General features: G+C 40.1%; 1 protein-coding gene across 1 annotated transcript in view; it reads right to left on the bottom strand.

The window, feature by feature from the left end:
* The window catches only part of myo1d (myosin 1D), a 113,520-nt gene that overhangs the window by 42,333 nt on the left and 53,006 nt on the right, over positions 1–18,181 (bottom strand). Inside the window, exons 16-20 of the mRNA XM_031759343.2 lie at positions 16,950–17,157; positions 3,571–3,794; positions 1,664–1,802; positions 581–685; positions 269–382 (exon numbers count right to left, since the gene is read on the bottom strand). Coding sequence (XP_031615203.1) covers positions 269–382; positions 581–685; positions 1,664–1,802; positions 3,571–3,794; positions 16,950–17,157 — 790 coding nt within the window. The remainder of the gene's footprint in view (positions 1–268; positions 383–580; positions 686–1,663; positions 1,803–3,570; positions 3,795–16,949; positions 17,158–18,181) is intronic.

The following is an 18,181-nucleotide window of genomic DNA, read 5'->3' as shown; positions in this document are numbered from 1 at the left end:
GTAATAAATCAACAAACTTATTTATGCATATTCTGTGAATTTCTATATAATTTATGTTTCAGGTTGAAACGACTCAAGTGTCTCATTCTGACCCACATCTGCGACACTAACAACGTCTTTTATGAATTTACATCGAGAAAGCTTTATGTTACATTAAATAGATAAACAGCATGTAACTCCTGAACTACAGTGTCTGTTACAGCAGTGTCTATAGAGCTGATATTGTCTGTTTAGAGTAAAAGAAGCGGTAAAACAAAGAGTGTCATACGTTGTAGAGGGGGATGCTCTTCATGGGTTTGTACTGCTTCAGGGGGTCCATCTTGTACAGGTGGCGGTCAGTGATGAGCACAGCCCGGTTCTCCGACTTGTGGAAACGGTTGATCTGGGAAACACAAAGCTCCTCATTAGTCACACCACGGGATACAGTAGGTGCACACAAACACAGTGACATTTACACACCCTGCAGGGAAATGTTGTGAGCCATCAGCAGCTGGGTTTATGTCTTTGTACACACAGACACGTGTTGTGAGTGTGTGCACATGTGGTAAAGTCATGGATATCTGCTCTGAAAACCTTTTACCTTGCGTACGTTGCAGGAGAACAGGACTCTCATGAATTTGTCTTTCCGCTGCAGATCACTTGAGACCAGTGTGAACGATGCTGCCGTGTCAGGGCTGTCTCGCTTCTGTCAGACACACACACCACAAGAAACTTATCAAAATATTCCAGTTTAACTCTAATTAATTCACAACCTGCCCGAGTTAAGATGAGCTTATAAATATCCTATTTATGCATGCATTTTATTGGTTTAATGAATGTATTATCTCACAATGAAAATATTTTCATTGTGAGAGTTTTAAATTAATAAATTTTTTGAATCATATATAGTTAACCTAAAGACAGCCACAACATCCACTGACAAAAAGCCCCGGCTTGATTGGGTACATTCCTTCAGTCCAGCATTCGCACTCTATAGTAATTACTAATTACTGGGAAAACAGCTGAGCCAACATTACATTGTTAAGATGCTTATCTTCTTATGTCTTCTATTGTCCACCGGGTGTAATTGAGGTCTGTAAGCTAAATGCGAGGTGTAAAACTGCTTCCCTTCTTTTTACCAGTCTTGTTAGGCTTATTTTCCATTCATATCACACAGTTAGTATCAAGCAAAACAAGAAACATTCTCTTAACTTTTAACAAATCTGCTCAAAGAATGAGACTGAACACTTTTCTTCTGTTTTAAACTGGAAGCTTTCTCCATAGAGTGTATATAAAAGTTAGACAAGGCATTATCACTTATTGGCCCGTGGATGTCATGAGCGATGACCAGACTGATTAATACCTGAATCCAAAAGAAAATAAAGCAGGGTTTTATGTTTGGATACAGGCAGTATAATTAAACATTGTCTGATTGAAGAGTCAGCAAACAATAATTGAATTAAATCACATGTTTAATACCAGCAGGGTACTCTATTTTTCAGCGTTTCATGCTGCAAACTGCACAGCATTGAGGTTCAATAACTACATCTGATCTGGATTTCAGCCACCGAGAAACAGCAGCTGATGCAAGCTGCAGGAGACAAAGCCTGCATGAACAAAGCTAGCAGTGCCAATTTCACTCTGTAAAATATGTCTTTTTCATCATGCTACCCCTCCTACTCACCAGATAGTTTCCTTCCCAGGCCCGTTGAAGCCCCAAGTCAGCCCTCTGGCCCTTCAGGGCCTCCAGGCTGGCTACCTTGGCCCTCACCTGCAGGGTCTCCTCTGGAGATAAGCCTTTGATCAGTGTCCATGCCCACCACCTGGAGGTAAACGCATCCAAAACACACACACACAGAGCAAACTTAGAGCAGAGGAAAATCGAACTTTCTATATAAAGGATGCTGCACAGAGCCTTGTTACTGTAGTCGGGTCAGTGGGGTGTTGCAGCAGGACTGCAGTCGACCCCGTCTTTACTGTACTGTACTTACTGACAGCCAACATAATTCTCTAGGAGGGCTATTTTCTCACTGTGTCCGGCTTCAAATAGAAAAAAGGCAAACAAACAGACAATGGGATGAAAGGAAGTGATGAGCCTTTGATGGAGAGAGAAAAATCAATGCCCAGTGTGAGCCCAAGGCAGAAGGAAACATGTGTAAGGTGCTTCAAAAAGACTCATCTGGATGTAAAATAACACTGGAGGGCATGTGTTGTCTCCTGTGGTTGGAGTCAGATTTACTTTTAGTTCAGCCAATTTAGGAAAGCGATTTTCTTCAAAAGAGAACAATTTAAAAACATTTTGTTTGAAAAAGGTTCACCTTCTGTTTCTGTACTGAACGTATAATACGACAACAGTTGGTCATGATTAAAAACTGATATTTGCTTCTACAAGTTTAACAGTTCATTTACTCTTTTAAACTTGTAGTTTTGTCCTGTGGTTTGTTTCTTTTCACACAGAGAAAACAAAGAAAGCAAACTTAACTTAGTGAACCATAAGCCATGTAAGAATGTTCAGTCTGCCTGTTGGCTAGATGTGTTCGGGGCAGGAGCAACAAAAGTAAACACAGGAAGAAGGTGCTGTACTCAGAAATAGTGGATAACAAGGAGAATTTACTCCTAACACTCATATTTTCTAATATTTCATATCAAAATTATGGTGGATCCCAGAATTCAAAGCATATACGAGTATGGGAAGGGATGGTAAATGGTAAATGGCCTGTATTTATATAGCGCTTTTATGGTCCCTAAGGACCCCAAAGCGCTTTACATATCCAGTCATTCACCCATTCACACACACATTCACACACTGGTGATGGCAAGCTATGTTGTAGCCACAGCCACCCTGGGGCGCACTGACAGAGGCGAGGCTGCCGGACACTGGCGCCACCGGGCCCTCTGACCACCACCTAGTAATTTGGTCAAATTGAGGTCAGATCCTATTCTCATGATAACCTCAGTTCAAATTATTTAGAAGTTCAATGTAAATGGACCCTTAGGGTGTTTTCACAGCTTTGGTGTTCAGTATGTTTTAATCAAATTCTGGCTTGTTTTCCTTTGAGGGTTCATTTGTGCAGACATGAACTCAGTTGGGTGCAGACCGAAACAACGAAACCGAGATCCTTTGGAGGAGGCGGTCTCGGTGTGGCTCCAAACAAGCTGCAGGTTAGTTTGTTTATGGTGAGAATGTGATCCCACCTCGATCTGCCACATGCACGCTGCAAGTCTGAGCTAAAGATCTCTCTATAGCCACGTATGCTTTGAATTCTGGGATTACACAAACTCTAAAATAAATGTTAGGTGTGCAGATTAAACAAACTGTACCAACTAGCTATAAAATTAACCAAGAGCTCACCTGATATCCACTACTTATAAACCAAGCCCTAGACACATTTGGCCAACAAGCAGGTTAAATTTTCTCACATGGTTTAAAATGACAGATTCTGGTTTGCTTGTAGTTTTGTCTGTGTGAAATCAAAACAGCAGGGAAAAGCTACATCTCTACAATCTACACAACCATTCTAGACTAGAATAAACCAATTATAGAAGCAAAAACACCCCTACATACATGGCGGGCCTATTTAAATTGAGTACCTGCTATGGATGCTCTTGAGTGCCTCTTCAAACCTGCGCAGAACCTTGGGGGGCGTGGGCCACTTCACGTGCCTGCCATGATCCTTCATGGATCGCACGTTTTTGAAGCGACGGTTGACCTCACGGATGTAGGACTTGACCTTGTAGCGTCGGTAGGCCTGCAGGATGATGAGGGCAGCTCGCATGCGTCTGTACCGCATTCTGGCTATAGTTCCTCTCCACACCTGAAGACAAGGGTTCGCATAAAGAATACATACATATAATTTATTACAATTAAGAGATCGCCACATAGATTACCATAAATGCTTTATGGTAATCCTCACTCTGGGTTTTATAGCTTATTATTGCCTCTCTTTCTGCTCATAATGCAAAATGATATTTTGATAACTTTGCAAGGCAACTCCGTCATTTGGGATTTGGGATGACAGGCCAAGTTTGCCTTTCATAGAAAATCCAATCCATCTCTATAGTGAGCTAATAAAAACCTTCACATCTGATTTAAAACTACATACTGTATGTTACAAACATAGTCTGGCTGAAACTGCTGTAAAAATGAAGGAATTCTTCACAGTAGTGTAACAGTGGGCTGTTTTTATGGCTGAGTGGTTTGGATTCCTGTGTTTGGCTGAGAACAGTGTAAAGGTTTAACCAGCAATGGGCCAGACACTCCAGCATCGATTAACCAGGTGTAGCCACAGCTTATCTGCAGAGTACTTGTTAAAATGTTCAATACAGCAGCATTTTTGTAACCGTGGTTTAAAGGAGTAATGCAATAGGGCCAAATTTAACTTCTAGATAAAAAAGAACCTGAATTCAGGATGCGTGGCTGATAAACTGTTTATGGAGACTACTGCGCAAACACTGTAATTACATTACATTACATTACTAACCACACTTTATCACACTCTTTTTCAAATATGTAAACTAACACAACAAATGTAAAATAATAGTGTGGTGTATTTTAATTTATTTCTGTATAGTACGAGGGCAATCCCAAAAGTAAGATCTCCAAAGCGGTGGGGACGTAGAGAAACTGTTCGTCACACTGTTGTGACTGGTGCTTCCTCCACTCCCAAACAAGCACGCACGGCTTCACTTGGATGCTTGTTTGGGTTTGGCAGCCATTGAAAATGGAACTCCTGTTTTCAAGGGCGAAATGTGCGCAGTTATTCGATTTTTGAACGCAAAAGGCGTTAAACTGGTTCGAATTCATCGCCAGTTAATGGAAGTGTATGGACAGTCGTGCATGAATGTCAAAAACGTTTGCAAGTGGTGCAGAGAGTTTACAGCAGTATGAAGAGGTAAAAGATGAGGTTCAATGCTTCCTGAAGGACAAGGCGGCGAGCTGGTATGACATGGGCATTGTAAAACTGGAACAGGGTGTACAAAAACGGATCAACTGACATGGCGATTATTTTGTATTTGTAAAAAAAATAGGAGATCTTACTTTTGGGATTGCCCTCATATATCCAAGTTCTCGTTTCTATTTTTCCTAAATGACTTTTTACTGACTGTATCCTGGTTATGTATTTAAAATAAATGTAAAAAAAAACCCAAACAAACAAACCTACGACTGACAGTAGTGTACTATAAAGTATATACTCTATACTCTGTCAAATTAAACTGAACTATACTTTAAATCAGCATTGGTTTTCTTATAGTGTAGTACTACAGAGAACAAAGAGACTCAGACAGCAGTGATGTTGCTTCACCAGAACCACAGAAACAAAACATTTTTAAATTGTGGAGCAGAAACAAGCAATTGTATCAAAAATGTACCTGAAACCAGTATTAATAATTTAATAACAATAAAGCAAAATGAAAAACAAACAGGGAACTGTCAGAAAGATTAAGAAAAACAGCCAGAAGGTCATTTAGATGAAATCTCTCAAAACATCCCCCCCGATCAGCAGACCTGCAGTTTCACTCTCCAAGTTACTTTAAAACCTCTTGTGATGAGTATCAGAGACCGCATCAGGGATCTCGCTGTACCCTCAGACAAACACTGACACACATTATCAATAATTTAAAACACTGTCCAAAGCTTCAACTTCGAATGACCTAAAATGGCCTTCATGTGAAGAAACAACTTCCACCATTTTGCCCTTTTATGGATTGGAGCAGGTTGGCTAGCTCATGAATCTATGATAAAAATGAACCGTAAACACGTGCAACCCACTGCACTTAAATATGAATCATGAGGTCTTCATAGTAGCATTAAATACACTTAAATACTGCTATAGTAGCTAATATATAAGCTCATATTTCAAAGTGTCAAGCACCATGTTTTCAAATTAATCACTTTGTTGTGACTCACCATTACAACTCATTAAATCTCTAATTTGTTATGCATTTCTTACTGCTATGTTTAAACACCTTTATTCAGTCTAAAGAAGCTAAAATAAGGACCTGCCTGTAACCAAACAAACACTGAGTGGCTATTAGACACTCTAAAACATGAATAATAGATGTAAGTGGGACCCCAGAGAACCATAACTCCAAACTCGGCCTCACTAAAATCGCCACCATATGTCCTCCTTTCGCTGTATTCCCTCCCTCTTATAGACACATACACAGGCATGCACAAAGATTTAAGTGGCTACATTGTGTCTAAATAATCTTTAATCGCCAGTAATCCAGTGTCACAGACCTACAAATTTAAGGCAACACTGCAGACTGCACTGGAGGCTCTCTAGCAGATATCATCTGAGTGTAATGCGCAGTAATCATAGATATCATGAATATTTAATGGTTTCAAAGTGTGGGGGAGGCCGGTGGCAAAGAAAAGGATTTCTTGCATTTGCATATTAAAACTGTGGAGGTGGTAGTTTCACCTGATGAGACTAACAAATGCCAGAGAGGAAGATAAGTCATGCACTGCTGGACTGCAGCAGAATAATTAACCGCACCAGCTGAAAATTGTTTTATATCTAGTTAAACATTTTTTTTGTGACACCAAACTTCACTTTTTAACTAAAGCATGTAGAAAATGGTCTAGTTTAGAGTGCTGACTTAACCATGTCATTACTTACTAAATGGAAAGAGGTTAGTTTTGAGCAGAAGCTGAATCATATTTGGATCAATGAGAGAAAGCTAGCCTGTTACGTAATGACCACACTGGCTTGATCACACTCTCTTTGTTAAAAAAGGGGGGGTTTAATTTCTACTTTTAATCCTCCAAAGTTTATGCAATTGTACATTATGCCCATTAAGCTGAGATTAGCCGTAGTTAGCTAGAAAGAATGGAATAATCAGCTCCTCAGATGTTAATGTAAATGATATATGTTCAAGTATACTGAGCTGGTTCCTGTGCACAGTAGATGTGATTCTTTATATGGCTGTGTTAATTATTACAGTGTAGCTCTGATAAATGCTATGCCCCATATCAAAGCTATTCTTAGTCCAAATTATTGTGATGCAAAGTTTGTAGGTTTTATGTCTCTGCTGTTGAAATTCAAATTTCCATCCACAGATGTCGTTAAAGAGAAACACAACATCGTCTTAAAGCTGCAAAACTGGATTATTGTTCCAAAGCAGCTCAAGAAAATTGATCCAAAAGGGGGGAAAAAATAGCGGTCTTTATCTTTTGACACTTGTGTTACATAAACGTCAAACAATAAGAGCAAACAGTTTTCCTCTAATGCTGTGTCATTTTACGCCTTAAAACCGTATCCTCTGTTTTCTCCATGCTGCACTGTCTTTAATACATAATGCATGAGAGTGAGAAAAGGAGGGCAGCTACACAGTCATCACTAATCGACCCCTGAGAGGACTCGCACACGTGCTCGGGGTGACGGTGGTGGGAGGAATGAATGGGCTTCAGTGACGGCGGCTTCCTCGCTTCTCTGTGAATGAGGTTAACAGTTGCTTTTGTCTGAATTCTGAAGGGGCTCAGAGTGTTACAGTCAATTAGGCAAAGTTTTAGGAGTGGGCACTGGGTCAGACATTACTGTCAAAACGTCACTGGTGTGAATACCAAACCAAACTACGTGCATTTAAATCAGAATTACGACCTGACGACAATATCTTACCCTCTTTATATAATGTTTATTTCTTCACCAACAAGAGGCTAGAAAACAGCTTTTCATGTTGAAACTCAGTTTTCATGGATGCCAAGATTGTATGTCTCATTTCCACTTCAGTTGTGTGCTGCTTTTTGAGTATTGCAAAGATTTAATTTGAACAAAAGCAATTATTAATTCATTTACAACCTTTGTTAGAACTACATTTGCTAGTACTGGTTTGTCTTTATGTGAGATGAGGTTTGTCTTGTCGTGCATAGCAAAAATGAAAAATAAATACTCAATAGTTACACAGTATCCTCCACTGTAATTATGTTTAGACTTTATAATATGCAGTCAACAGCTTAAATCATCATCTTTATATTCTTTGTTTACTGTGCACTTTACTGTCATCTGTAGCCGCTGTATGCCAAGACTTCTTATTTACGTTGTAATCTATTAGTGCATGATTATAATTACAGTTCAACATTATTTAAATACTAATTCACTCCAGATAACATTAGTCAAGAGAATTCTGTTGTTTCCATCTGCAACAATTCATTTATTGCATTATGGCTCTGTTCCAGGACCACAGACCTATTCTATGGAAAGGGGCAATGGGGGATTTATGGTGCCATGGATTTGCAGCCTACATAGATGTTTGTGAGCAGTTGGTTGAAAATTGTGTCGGAACAGGAAAGGAAAGAGTGCACAGTTCACCATGTAGAAGGAAGAGCTCAGTCAGAGCTTGAAGTGGACACTTAACATCATTTTTAACACTTTATCTCTTTGTATAAAACTTTGATTTTCTCTGCAGCTAGCTGGAGCAACAGTAGCACAGGAGTAGCTCACAGACACTGTTTATTTGGGCTACTAAACTGTCATACTGGTGACAGAAAACAGCCACAACCTGTAAACAACCGCCTTCAAAGCCATGCATAGGCTCGCACACGCCTTATTTAAGCCCAAAGGTTGTGAAAGCAACAGAAAACGCTGAGTAAGTGGGCCATTATTGTCGCTATTCTCCTCCACCCCTTGAGTTTTGTAACCTGTGTCACAACCAGATTAAAGGCATGAGTGTATGATTGTGTTGTTTTTTTTTAACCTCCATTTTAGTGATCTATCAGTACAGATGCTCAGCGATTCATAGATTATGCAAAAGGAGATGTTAGAACAGTTTTAAAAGATGAGACTTTCTAAATGACCAGTGCAGTGGATATACTGAGTTCTTAAGGCAGACACAGCATGAAAAGGATCATATGCAGTGCAGGTGGGTTGTAAAGTGGCTTGCAGATTAAATGGCAACTCTGGGCTGACTAAATGTTGTGTGCAGTGCTGTATGTGTTGAAGGAGTGCACTCAGTTTGTTTTTTCCCCCATTTTATTTCTTTTTATGGACACCAAAGCCAAAGTAGATCCATGCTTTGATTAATTAAATTCACTGGGTGTTAATATTTATAGCATTATATTTATTTAGGTTTTTTCCCCTTCTATATTAAGAACAGCTGCTTCTTGAATATGCTACTTTATATGTTTCAATTATGTTTGTCTCATTTTCTGGATTTTTTATGAAGCTGTTTTTAGAACTGCTAAATCTTTGTTTTAAAAAAAAAGGAATACACAACAAACCTGATTCATTAGCAGTGTGAAGTGCTCTTCCTGCTGCTTCCCTTTCTGTCTTGTCTGTGTCACATTGTGATATCTGACACCCCATACAGTCCCGGCCCATATGTGCTCACATCATACACTAAGTAACAAAGCAAAGTGGCCAAATTAGAGCTTCAGTGTAAGCTGAGTTAAGATGTTGCCTGCCTCATATCCACATGGTGCACAGGCCTATGCCAGATCAACAGCTGTGTTCATCTAAGCTACAAGTCACTAATTACACTGTAAAATACTGGGGTTGGAGGTGAAAGGCAAAGCAAGAGAAATAAAATGTAATAAAGCAACCATGAATCAGACAACAGGCATTACCCTCTCCTCATTGGGGCCTCATTAAAGTGCATGGCAGGTAAACAGATCTTAAAGTTACGATGAGGCCATCTAGCTACCTGTACATGCACAAACACACCCCATAAACACATTTTCTGCCCCTCAAACAGTGTAGCAGGCTGGCTGCAATGATTGTGGCAGTCTGATGAAGATGACACTCTGGGGATTGTGGATAAATCAGGCCAATAACAAGGCCCCTGACGGTCTGCCCCCTTACTCTCCCGGCCAATAAAGCCATCTGATCATCCTTTCCGAGACTCTGCTTTCACCACGCTTCGGAGGTTTGGATTTACGAGCTCATCAAAGCCAGATTGGGGATCTTTGGTTGCAACAAAGTGGGACAGAAAGCTGGGGTTTTATTTGAGGGGTTGGCTTTATGGAAATGAAGGCTGAGTAAAAGCATTTACAAATCACATGTGCCAGGGCGACTGGTGAGAGCAGGAAGGCTGCTGTTGAAATGTTGAGTAGAACAGACAGGGAACATTATTATGAGGCAATACTGAATGTCTTTAATCTGAAAGTATTCTGTAGTGCCAATAAAAGGCCTACTAACGGAACTGGACTGCAGCGTTGGCAATTTAAAAGGTCTAATTCAAAGCAGGAAAAAAAACAACCATTCCCCTTGTTGTCACCTAAACACAAAGCGTGACCAAATTCCGACATGGAAAGACAGATAGGCCGGTGCGCCACACTTCACTGCGCCACACTTCACTGCACTGACGAATGCCTGAGTTTCCACATCCTCCGGGGATATTGAGCTGGTTTTCCAGTGACATGCTCGATACGCATGTTGGGTTGGAGGGGGAGGGGTGAAGTCAAGAGTGTGTGACAGAATTTAGCGAAGCTTCAAACATGCACTGTCCAGAGGCTGTCACAGGAAAACATTAGGCTGAAGCTCAGGTCAGCAGCAATTATCATAAATCAATAGAGTGCTCGAGTGAGCAGCTCAGTAAAGATCAACGGCACAATCCAGACACCGATTCCTCATTCTTTCAATCCAGGGCATGCTGTCATTTTAAATTTTACCTCTGGCTAATGTACACTAATGATGTGAAACAAATGTTTTCAAACTCAGTTTATACATTACAATCTCACTGAGAGAGACAGGACTGAAGAGTAAACTGAACAGCTCTGCAAAGCTGATCCATCATTCAGATGGGACAGGACCAAATGGACTGGAGGATTATTGCCAACGGTCAGCAGTATGAGCTCAAAGGAACACACATTAGTCAAACATGTTTGAAGGACACGCAATAAAACCAGCTAATTGATTCATCTACTGACACCGCAAGGTAATAAAAAGGCCCCAAAGCTAATCTACAGAGCATTAATGCAGATCTCATACAAATGAAAATGTTTATCAAATTTCTAACCGACAATGGAACCAAAAAACAAAAAAAAAGAAATACCAAAATATATTCACACTTTCTGACTCTCCTGATTTTCGGAACTATCCAAAACTTTTACATTAACTTCAAAAATAGTCCAGAAATCTTATGTTTTTCTTTCATGTTTCTTTCTTTCATGTTTTATTGTTAGTAGTGGAAGGTTTGACATCTTGTCTTATCCAATATGTAACATTTAGCCTATTCAGTAGTTTTTTTTCACCCAAACAATGCCATCAGTTCTAAAACTGAAGATCATTAACATCAGTTCTCTGTTAATTATAACAATTAAATTCAATCAAAACAAAAATTAAAAAAATAACAACCTCAAGGCACTTTATAAGGTAAAGACCCTACAATAATAGAAGGAAAACCACAGCAATCAGAGAATCCCTATGGGCAAGCAATTTGCGACAGTGGGAAGGAAAAACGTCCTTTTAACAGGAAGAAACCTTTGGCAGCAGTAGGCTCCGGGAGTTGTAGCCATCTGCCACGACCGGATGGGGGTAAGGGTAGGAAGACAGGATAAAGACACACTGTAAAAGAGAGCCAGAGGTTAATAATAACTAATTCAGACTGGTGTATAAACACAGGGTGTGAAAAGACAGGAAGGAGAAATACTCCATGGATCATGGGAAGCCTCCAGTCGCCTAGACCTATTGCAGTGTAACTAAGCGAAGGTCTCCTGATCCAACCCTAAACATAACTATAAGTGTAATTGTGTCCTTCTGGTTAAAAATATTTAAACCAACTTTTGGTCTAACTGAAGTTTTTCACTTTGTGGAGATGATCTCAGTCTGCTTCCAAACCACCAAGTGGCTTGTTTATGTTAAGAATGTCATCCTGCCTTCATTCGACAAAGTGTACACGACAAGTCTGAGCTAAGCACCTTTCCGTGGCCACATATGCTTTGCATTCTGGGATGCAGCAGACTCCCATAGGAGTGCAGATCTCCCAGATAAATATAACTGGCACGAGTAAATTTTCCATTGTATACACTAGTCCAGAACACAGCACCTATCCATGCAGACATTAAGCATGTGGTTTGTAGGCAGGGACACATTTTTGTTTGCTTGGACTTTTTCTCAGAGGAAAGAAACTGAATCACAGGAAAAAGCTACAAATTTACAAACTTGTCAACTGATTCGGACCAGATTAAACTATAGTGTGAAGAACCCTTTAGCGTGTTAGCCTGAGGCACACATGCACTATTTCAAACCTGTTTCCTGGTTGACTAAATAAGTACAAGAACCAATTATTAATAATCATAAAAAAAAATCAAAGTATCCCTGTGTTTCTTTCAAGTTCTCGTGTCATGATAGCAATGAAAACAGTCCGTACTGCACCTTTAATTGGCAGTTATTTTGAAAGTCGATCACTTTCAATCTCTTAAAATGTGATTTTGTGTTTGATTTTTTCCAGATGCTTGTGTCAGATTTTCCCTCATTAGCCTGTTAAAGGCTTTCCACTATCAAGGACCTGTGGTTTGTAATTCGCCATGTTTTAAAGACGAGAATGACAACGAGGCTACAGGGTGGCCCTGTCTGTCGCATCTCTAATTTATAACATTTTCAATTTCATTCAAGTGAAATGAAATTAGTGAGAATTAGTGAGGATACAGCCAAGTGGAAAATGAATCTGCCTGTGAGCCACACTTCAGTTGCCATGGAGAAAGTTTTTACATTATCCAAAAGCATTGTGGGCTGTAAGATATTTATAGGCTACAATCAGTCTCACAGCCTTGAATTTTATCTATTTATTTTTTAAATCTGGCATTTCTTTAAAAGTCAGCTTCATAGTTTAAGGTGGTTTAAAGATCAGAAACTTAAGTACTAAATAATGAATAACGTGGAAGTTTGAGAATATGATATACTACACTATAAAATAAAGACTTTTTTGCCATAGAATCAGTGTCATATAAATAAAGACACATGAAGAGTTTCATCATCACAGGTTTCTCTGAGAACAAAGGAGGCACATTTCTTTCAAACCCAGCGGTGGGATTGTTACAAAAAAGTTAAACTTTCCTTTGATCAGTTACAGAGAGCTGCACTGAGTTTTGTGAAGGTGATAGCTTTCGATGATAACTAAAACACTTTGCAGGTTCAGATAGGATCAAAGGATTACAGATCATGTAGCTGCTGATGTCTAGAAGAAGACAGATCAGTTCTGGGCAGTTAAACAGAGAGGAGGCAGTGTTAGCCTTGCACTAAGTAGCCCACTATTCACAAGAGGGCTATAAAGGAGGGCTTTCCATGTCAGAGTCTTCCCCAAAAAGATTTAAATTATTACTGCACTTCTTATTGCCTGAAGACATGACTCACCCAACGGGAAACAGTACAAAATAATAAAATAAAGCTCTTTATCCTTTAAAGACATTTTCATTTAGCTTCTGCCGAGACAAGCCCCCTGTGGCTGCGCTGTGAAAGCTGACTGCCCAAGACACAACGCTCGCCACGTCTGATAAACCCACTGCTATGGAGAGTATGTAAAGCTTTGGAAAGCAATTAAGGCGGCAGCTCAGAATACACGAGATGGGGGTGTCTCTTTTCTCGTCATTGTCCCTGCTCTGACAAACACTGACAGGTACTGTGATGTGGATGGCTGAGCTTGAATTTATGAAATATTCATTTTAACACAGAGGGAAGGTGGGGGTGGCCTATGTATAATTTATAACATCTGTATTTATGTTGAGATGTCATGTGCTTTTTTGGGGAATCTTCATGCTTTCATTTCTCAAAGTGGTAATAATCAGATTGCTTTCAATGTGGTAGTCTTCAGTGTTGTCAGTGCAGGACTGCACAAACATGGATGCAGAGCAATCACTGGTATTGCACTCAGGCCCGGCTGCAATAAACGGCCGGCAGGGTGAATTGAGTGGATGTAGCACAACACAAGCAGGAAGATGAGGCTAATGTGAGCACGTGAATACAGGGGCTGAAGGGTAGAGGATTAAATGAAGCAGTAGAGGACTTCTTGCCCCTCCCCCTGCACCAGTCCATTCCTCTAGCTACACCAGGTTTATTGTACATTATGGTAATTTAAAGGAATAAAGCAACAGCACAGACATAGAAAATACAATGATCTCCCGATTCGGACCAGCAGCATAGGCACTATGAGCGGCCACTCAACCTGTGTTTAGGAGACTGTGCAGATTCACAGATTGTGGGGGGATTTTTTTGTTGTTTGATGGGGCAAACTGAGTGGTTTTATAATAAATCCATGGAGCAAACGGAGAAACAAGAAGTGTGTCTGAGCCGCAGTCATACAATGACAGCCCTGGCACTGTGGTCTCGACTGGCATAAGGCAGTCTGGTGTGCCAGGTGCTGATAAGGGGATTGCTTGGCACAGCAGATCATACTCCGTCTGGGATGTTTGTTTGAGTAACAGCGTGGTAGATACAGGAGTCAATTCTGCTGTCACACCACTATTTGATTTTGTGTGTCACTGCATGCATATCGCATGAGCGAACGGGCATGCGACTGTGTGTGAAGCGCAAACTGCACGCCTAGCTTTAATGCTGACAGAGGGCAAGATTAAATACCCCTCTTCCACCTCAGCAATGCTGTGATGTTTGCTTAGGTGGGGAAGCTTCAAATCCTCTGGGCTTTCCCTTCATTATCAAAGCCCGCTTAACCTGTGAGATACAAGATAAGATTCTCCTGAGGGAGTGGTTGAACCAACACCCGTCCTGCGAGCTTGTGGGAAAAGCCTGCAAAGGGTCACACGGATCGATAAGGTCAGCCAATCAATCCTGTACAAAAGTTAATTTGGCTTGGATAACCCTTTCATGTCTGAGAGGTTGGAGAGAATGTTTGAGAAAGGTAGGGATGAAAGCAACATGGTGCAAAGGAATCTGCCCACGAGAAGGTAATGTAATGACAGGTTGGGAAAAAGCGCGTGAGTGCCAATCACATGACTCCAAATGTAGGATATAGTCTGTAAGATATGTGTAGAGTGTGTACACACTGCACGCCCACACACTGCTGACAGACTGACAGTATTGCCGTTTGGCTGTCAATCAAAAGAAGCATTTTGAAGCATCCGGGCGATTTGCATTTCGTGTCCTCAATTTGATACGCAGAAAGAGCCACAGTCCACATTCTCAGACTCATGTCTTTATCTACCAAAGTAAGTGAAATAAATAACAAGTTGTACTCTGCACGCTAAGCCGACACGTGTCAGCGAATGCGACGTAATCACAACAAGACACTGACATTCTCGCCTGAAGGAGGTGTCATCAAACCACTGACGCATGAATGCAGAGAAACACACACCAGCAACCAATATTCATAACAGATCGTTTGCAGCATATATAGCTGGAAGGAAAAGTAATAAATACTGATTTCATGTGTTTCTTTTGTCCAACAAACAATCTACAATCTGAAGTTATTTAACTATAATTGTACAAACTAGAGAAAAGGCGTCGCATCTGAGAAGCTGGAACATGCAGTTGGTGCTAGCTTGACGAATGACAAATTATTGCTGTTAATCAACAATATATTAGTCAACTAATTGATACAGCACCAGGAGGCAAAGCTTGCAGGCGAGCCAAAACAGGAAGCAAAGAAATGAAAATAAAAATAAATAAATAAACAATTGGTTCAGTTTTCTTCATTTCAGTTCACTTTTCATTTCAATTAATACAAATGTCAAACTGTGAAATGTTTAAATGTGTGAAACGGAAGAAGGTAAACATACAAAAGAATCCAAATCACTTGACCAAGAAATATTGAAGAACAGTCAACTCCTTCTCGCTATGTGTTTAAGTCTCCCAGTATCGGATCCACAGACTGTATAAAAAATGAACACAACCTTTCAGCATTTGAAAAGTCAAGTGAAATCAATGCACAGTGCTTTAAATGTGCATTCTTTTTTATGACCAGCAGTGAGTCACTTTCCATATGAGGTTATAGTCTCAACTGACTAGACGATAAAGATGGGTATGCTTTGGGGCATGACTACCTTCTCCTTTGATGCCTGGTTTATAAAAACCAAGATGGCGATGGCTAAAACGCTGAACATGAGCCCTCAATATGGCTACTTGCATCTTTCATGTACAGTCTGAATTATTCCCAATATGTAGGGAAAGTCTAAGCTTAGTCCAAGCCAATCTTAACATCTAGCTGAACATCCACATGAACAATCTAGATACAACTAATTCACTTCATATTTACAGTTCACTGACACCTGCAGAGACCTCACAGTTAAAGCAGGTGTGATTAACTTCAAAGCCTGCAAAGCAAAAACATCAAAGACATGGCTCAATTACATGAGGACACATCTGCATTATGGTGGTGCTTTTAATTTAACACAAAGAACATCTCTGTTATTGCCCCAAAACCCAGACTCACCTTTAATTCTAAATTAGAGATCTACTCATCTTATCTGGTAACTGTGCGAGAGCTGCGTGGGTGAAAACTCAGACAAAAAAGAGAAGCGGCAGAAAGATATTCACCCTAAGAGATGGAGAATAATGCTAATAATACAAGATTATATCAGGTCCAAAAATACCTCGGCGCTTGTATAACTTTGAGTACAGGCTGAGCTTTTCTAGTCTCACAGGTTATTCATATGCAGAACAAAAGCTGGTGAATATCAATGAGAGCACGACTTGGGTCTGGAAACAAGAAGAACCTCATGATCTTGTTTCAAGGGTCGTAATCAGATAATAGCTGTTGATGACTGGAAATCGGAGGTATTTACAATAACAGATGTTTGCAATTAGGAACCCTTTTACTGTCAATGAATACCATAAAAGGATATTTTTTGCATGAATTCAGGACAAATTTAAGAGGATGTAAAAGGACGACAAAAAGAGAAGGAAAATATAAAATCAGTGACAACAGGGGGGCTTCTTATTAGTTTCGCCATAAATGTTCGGCAGCACTAAATCACCAATGAATTTCCCATGACATCAGTGTAATGCTGACACATCTGATTTCCATTTCAAGCTGACATGTCTGGTTCATAATCTACAGAGATTCAGTCAGACTCTTACTTTCTGGAGGAAGAGGACGATTCTCTTAACCATTTCAGCTCGCTGCTCCTCCAGGCTGAATAGCGTCCGCGGCGTGCGGATGAAGACCTTTGTTTTGCCGTAGGCCACGTCGTGGTCGAACCCACAGCCCTGCAGGAGCCTCTTGACTGCTTCTTTGTCTGATGGCAGGTCGTGGTTTGGCCAGGTAAACTCGGAGATCATCTTATATCTGGAGGAAGGACAAAGTGTTTGCATGAAGAAATGTGCACTGTGTGTCAGCAGATTTATGACTTTAAATTTAGATCATTGTGGGAGGAATTAAATATGAGCTGGATAACTCTATATATATATTTCACTTTGCTGAGGACTTGTTTTGTTTTTAGAACAAACACCAGCAACTAATTAATCTCCCATCAGCCCTAGCTGTACATCGCGTTTGTTTAGGATGCCAATACCTGCAAAACATCAACATATTAGCAATGCTATACTTAAATTCAGAGAACACTTTCTGGATATATTTTCATCATCAGATTACATAGATTTAACAAGTCCTGGGTTCAAAGACAAACAGTGCAACTCCATCTGATCTTCTCTATACTTCTCCATCTACACTCTCAAAGCAAACATTGCATCATCATCTTCTGTTACTTCCTATTCAATGCAGACTTTAGGGGTGGTTGCCAGAGCTCAGGAGGCCATCACTGCTGCCAGATCAAATCAACAGTTTTCAAAACTTTGCCACGTAACAGCTGCGAATAACAGAGTGTGATCTGAGTCATTTCACAGCTGATCCACTGTTAAGGCTGTGATATAATGCCATCACTGAGGAGGACTGGAGTAATGGAGTTGGATGCCTTGTTAGCATGTTATGCAAAAGGCTCATTACTTAATCCTCAATCCACCAGGATTTCTAGGAGGGCAGTGGGTGAATGTGACAGCTGGGGAATAAGGGCGAGGTATAATAATAAGGGCGTTAGTTAATATAATGTACACTGTGTAAGTATGAGATTGATCGCATTATGTTCCATTCGAACAAAACAATCTTACAATTATTATATCTACTATTAGTAGTGATCAGTTCCCAATAAATCATATTTTACTTGTATTTTTAATTAAAAAAAAGAACGTGAAGCTTAAAATGTCAGAGGACGAGTGCTATCAGAGGACTCTAAGAATCCACATCTGTCCTGTAACAGTCTTTAAAGTTTAACCCTGATCTTTTGTTCTGTTTTGGCCTCATTACATTTCTGTAA

Source organism: Oreochromis aureus, linkage group 8 (assembly GCF_013358895.1).
Source record: "Oreochromis aureus strain Israel breed Guangdong linkage group 8, ZZ_aureus, whole genome shotgun sequence".
Classification (NCBI taxonomy): domain Eukaryota; kingdom Metazoa; phylum Chordata; class Actinopteri; order Cichliformes; family Cichlidae; genus Oreochromis; species Oreochromis aureus.
Note: the sequence above shows the minus strand (reverse complement) of the source record. Positions and strands in the feature narration are given on the sequence as shown.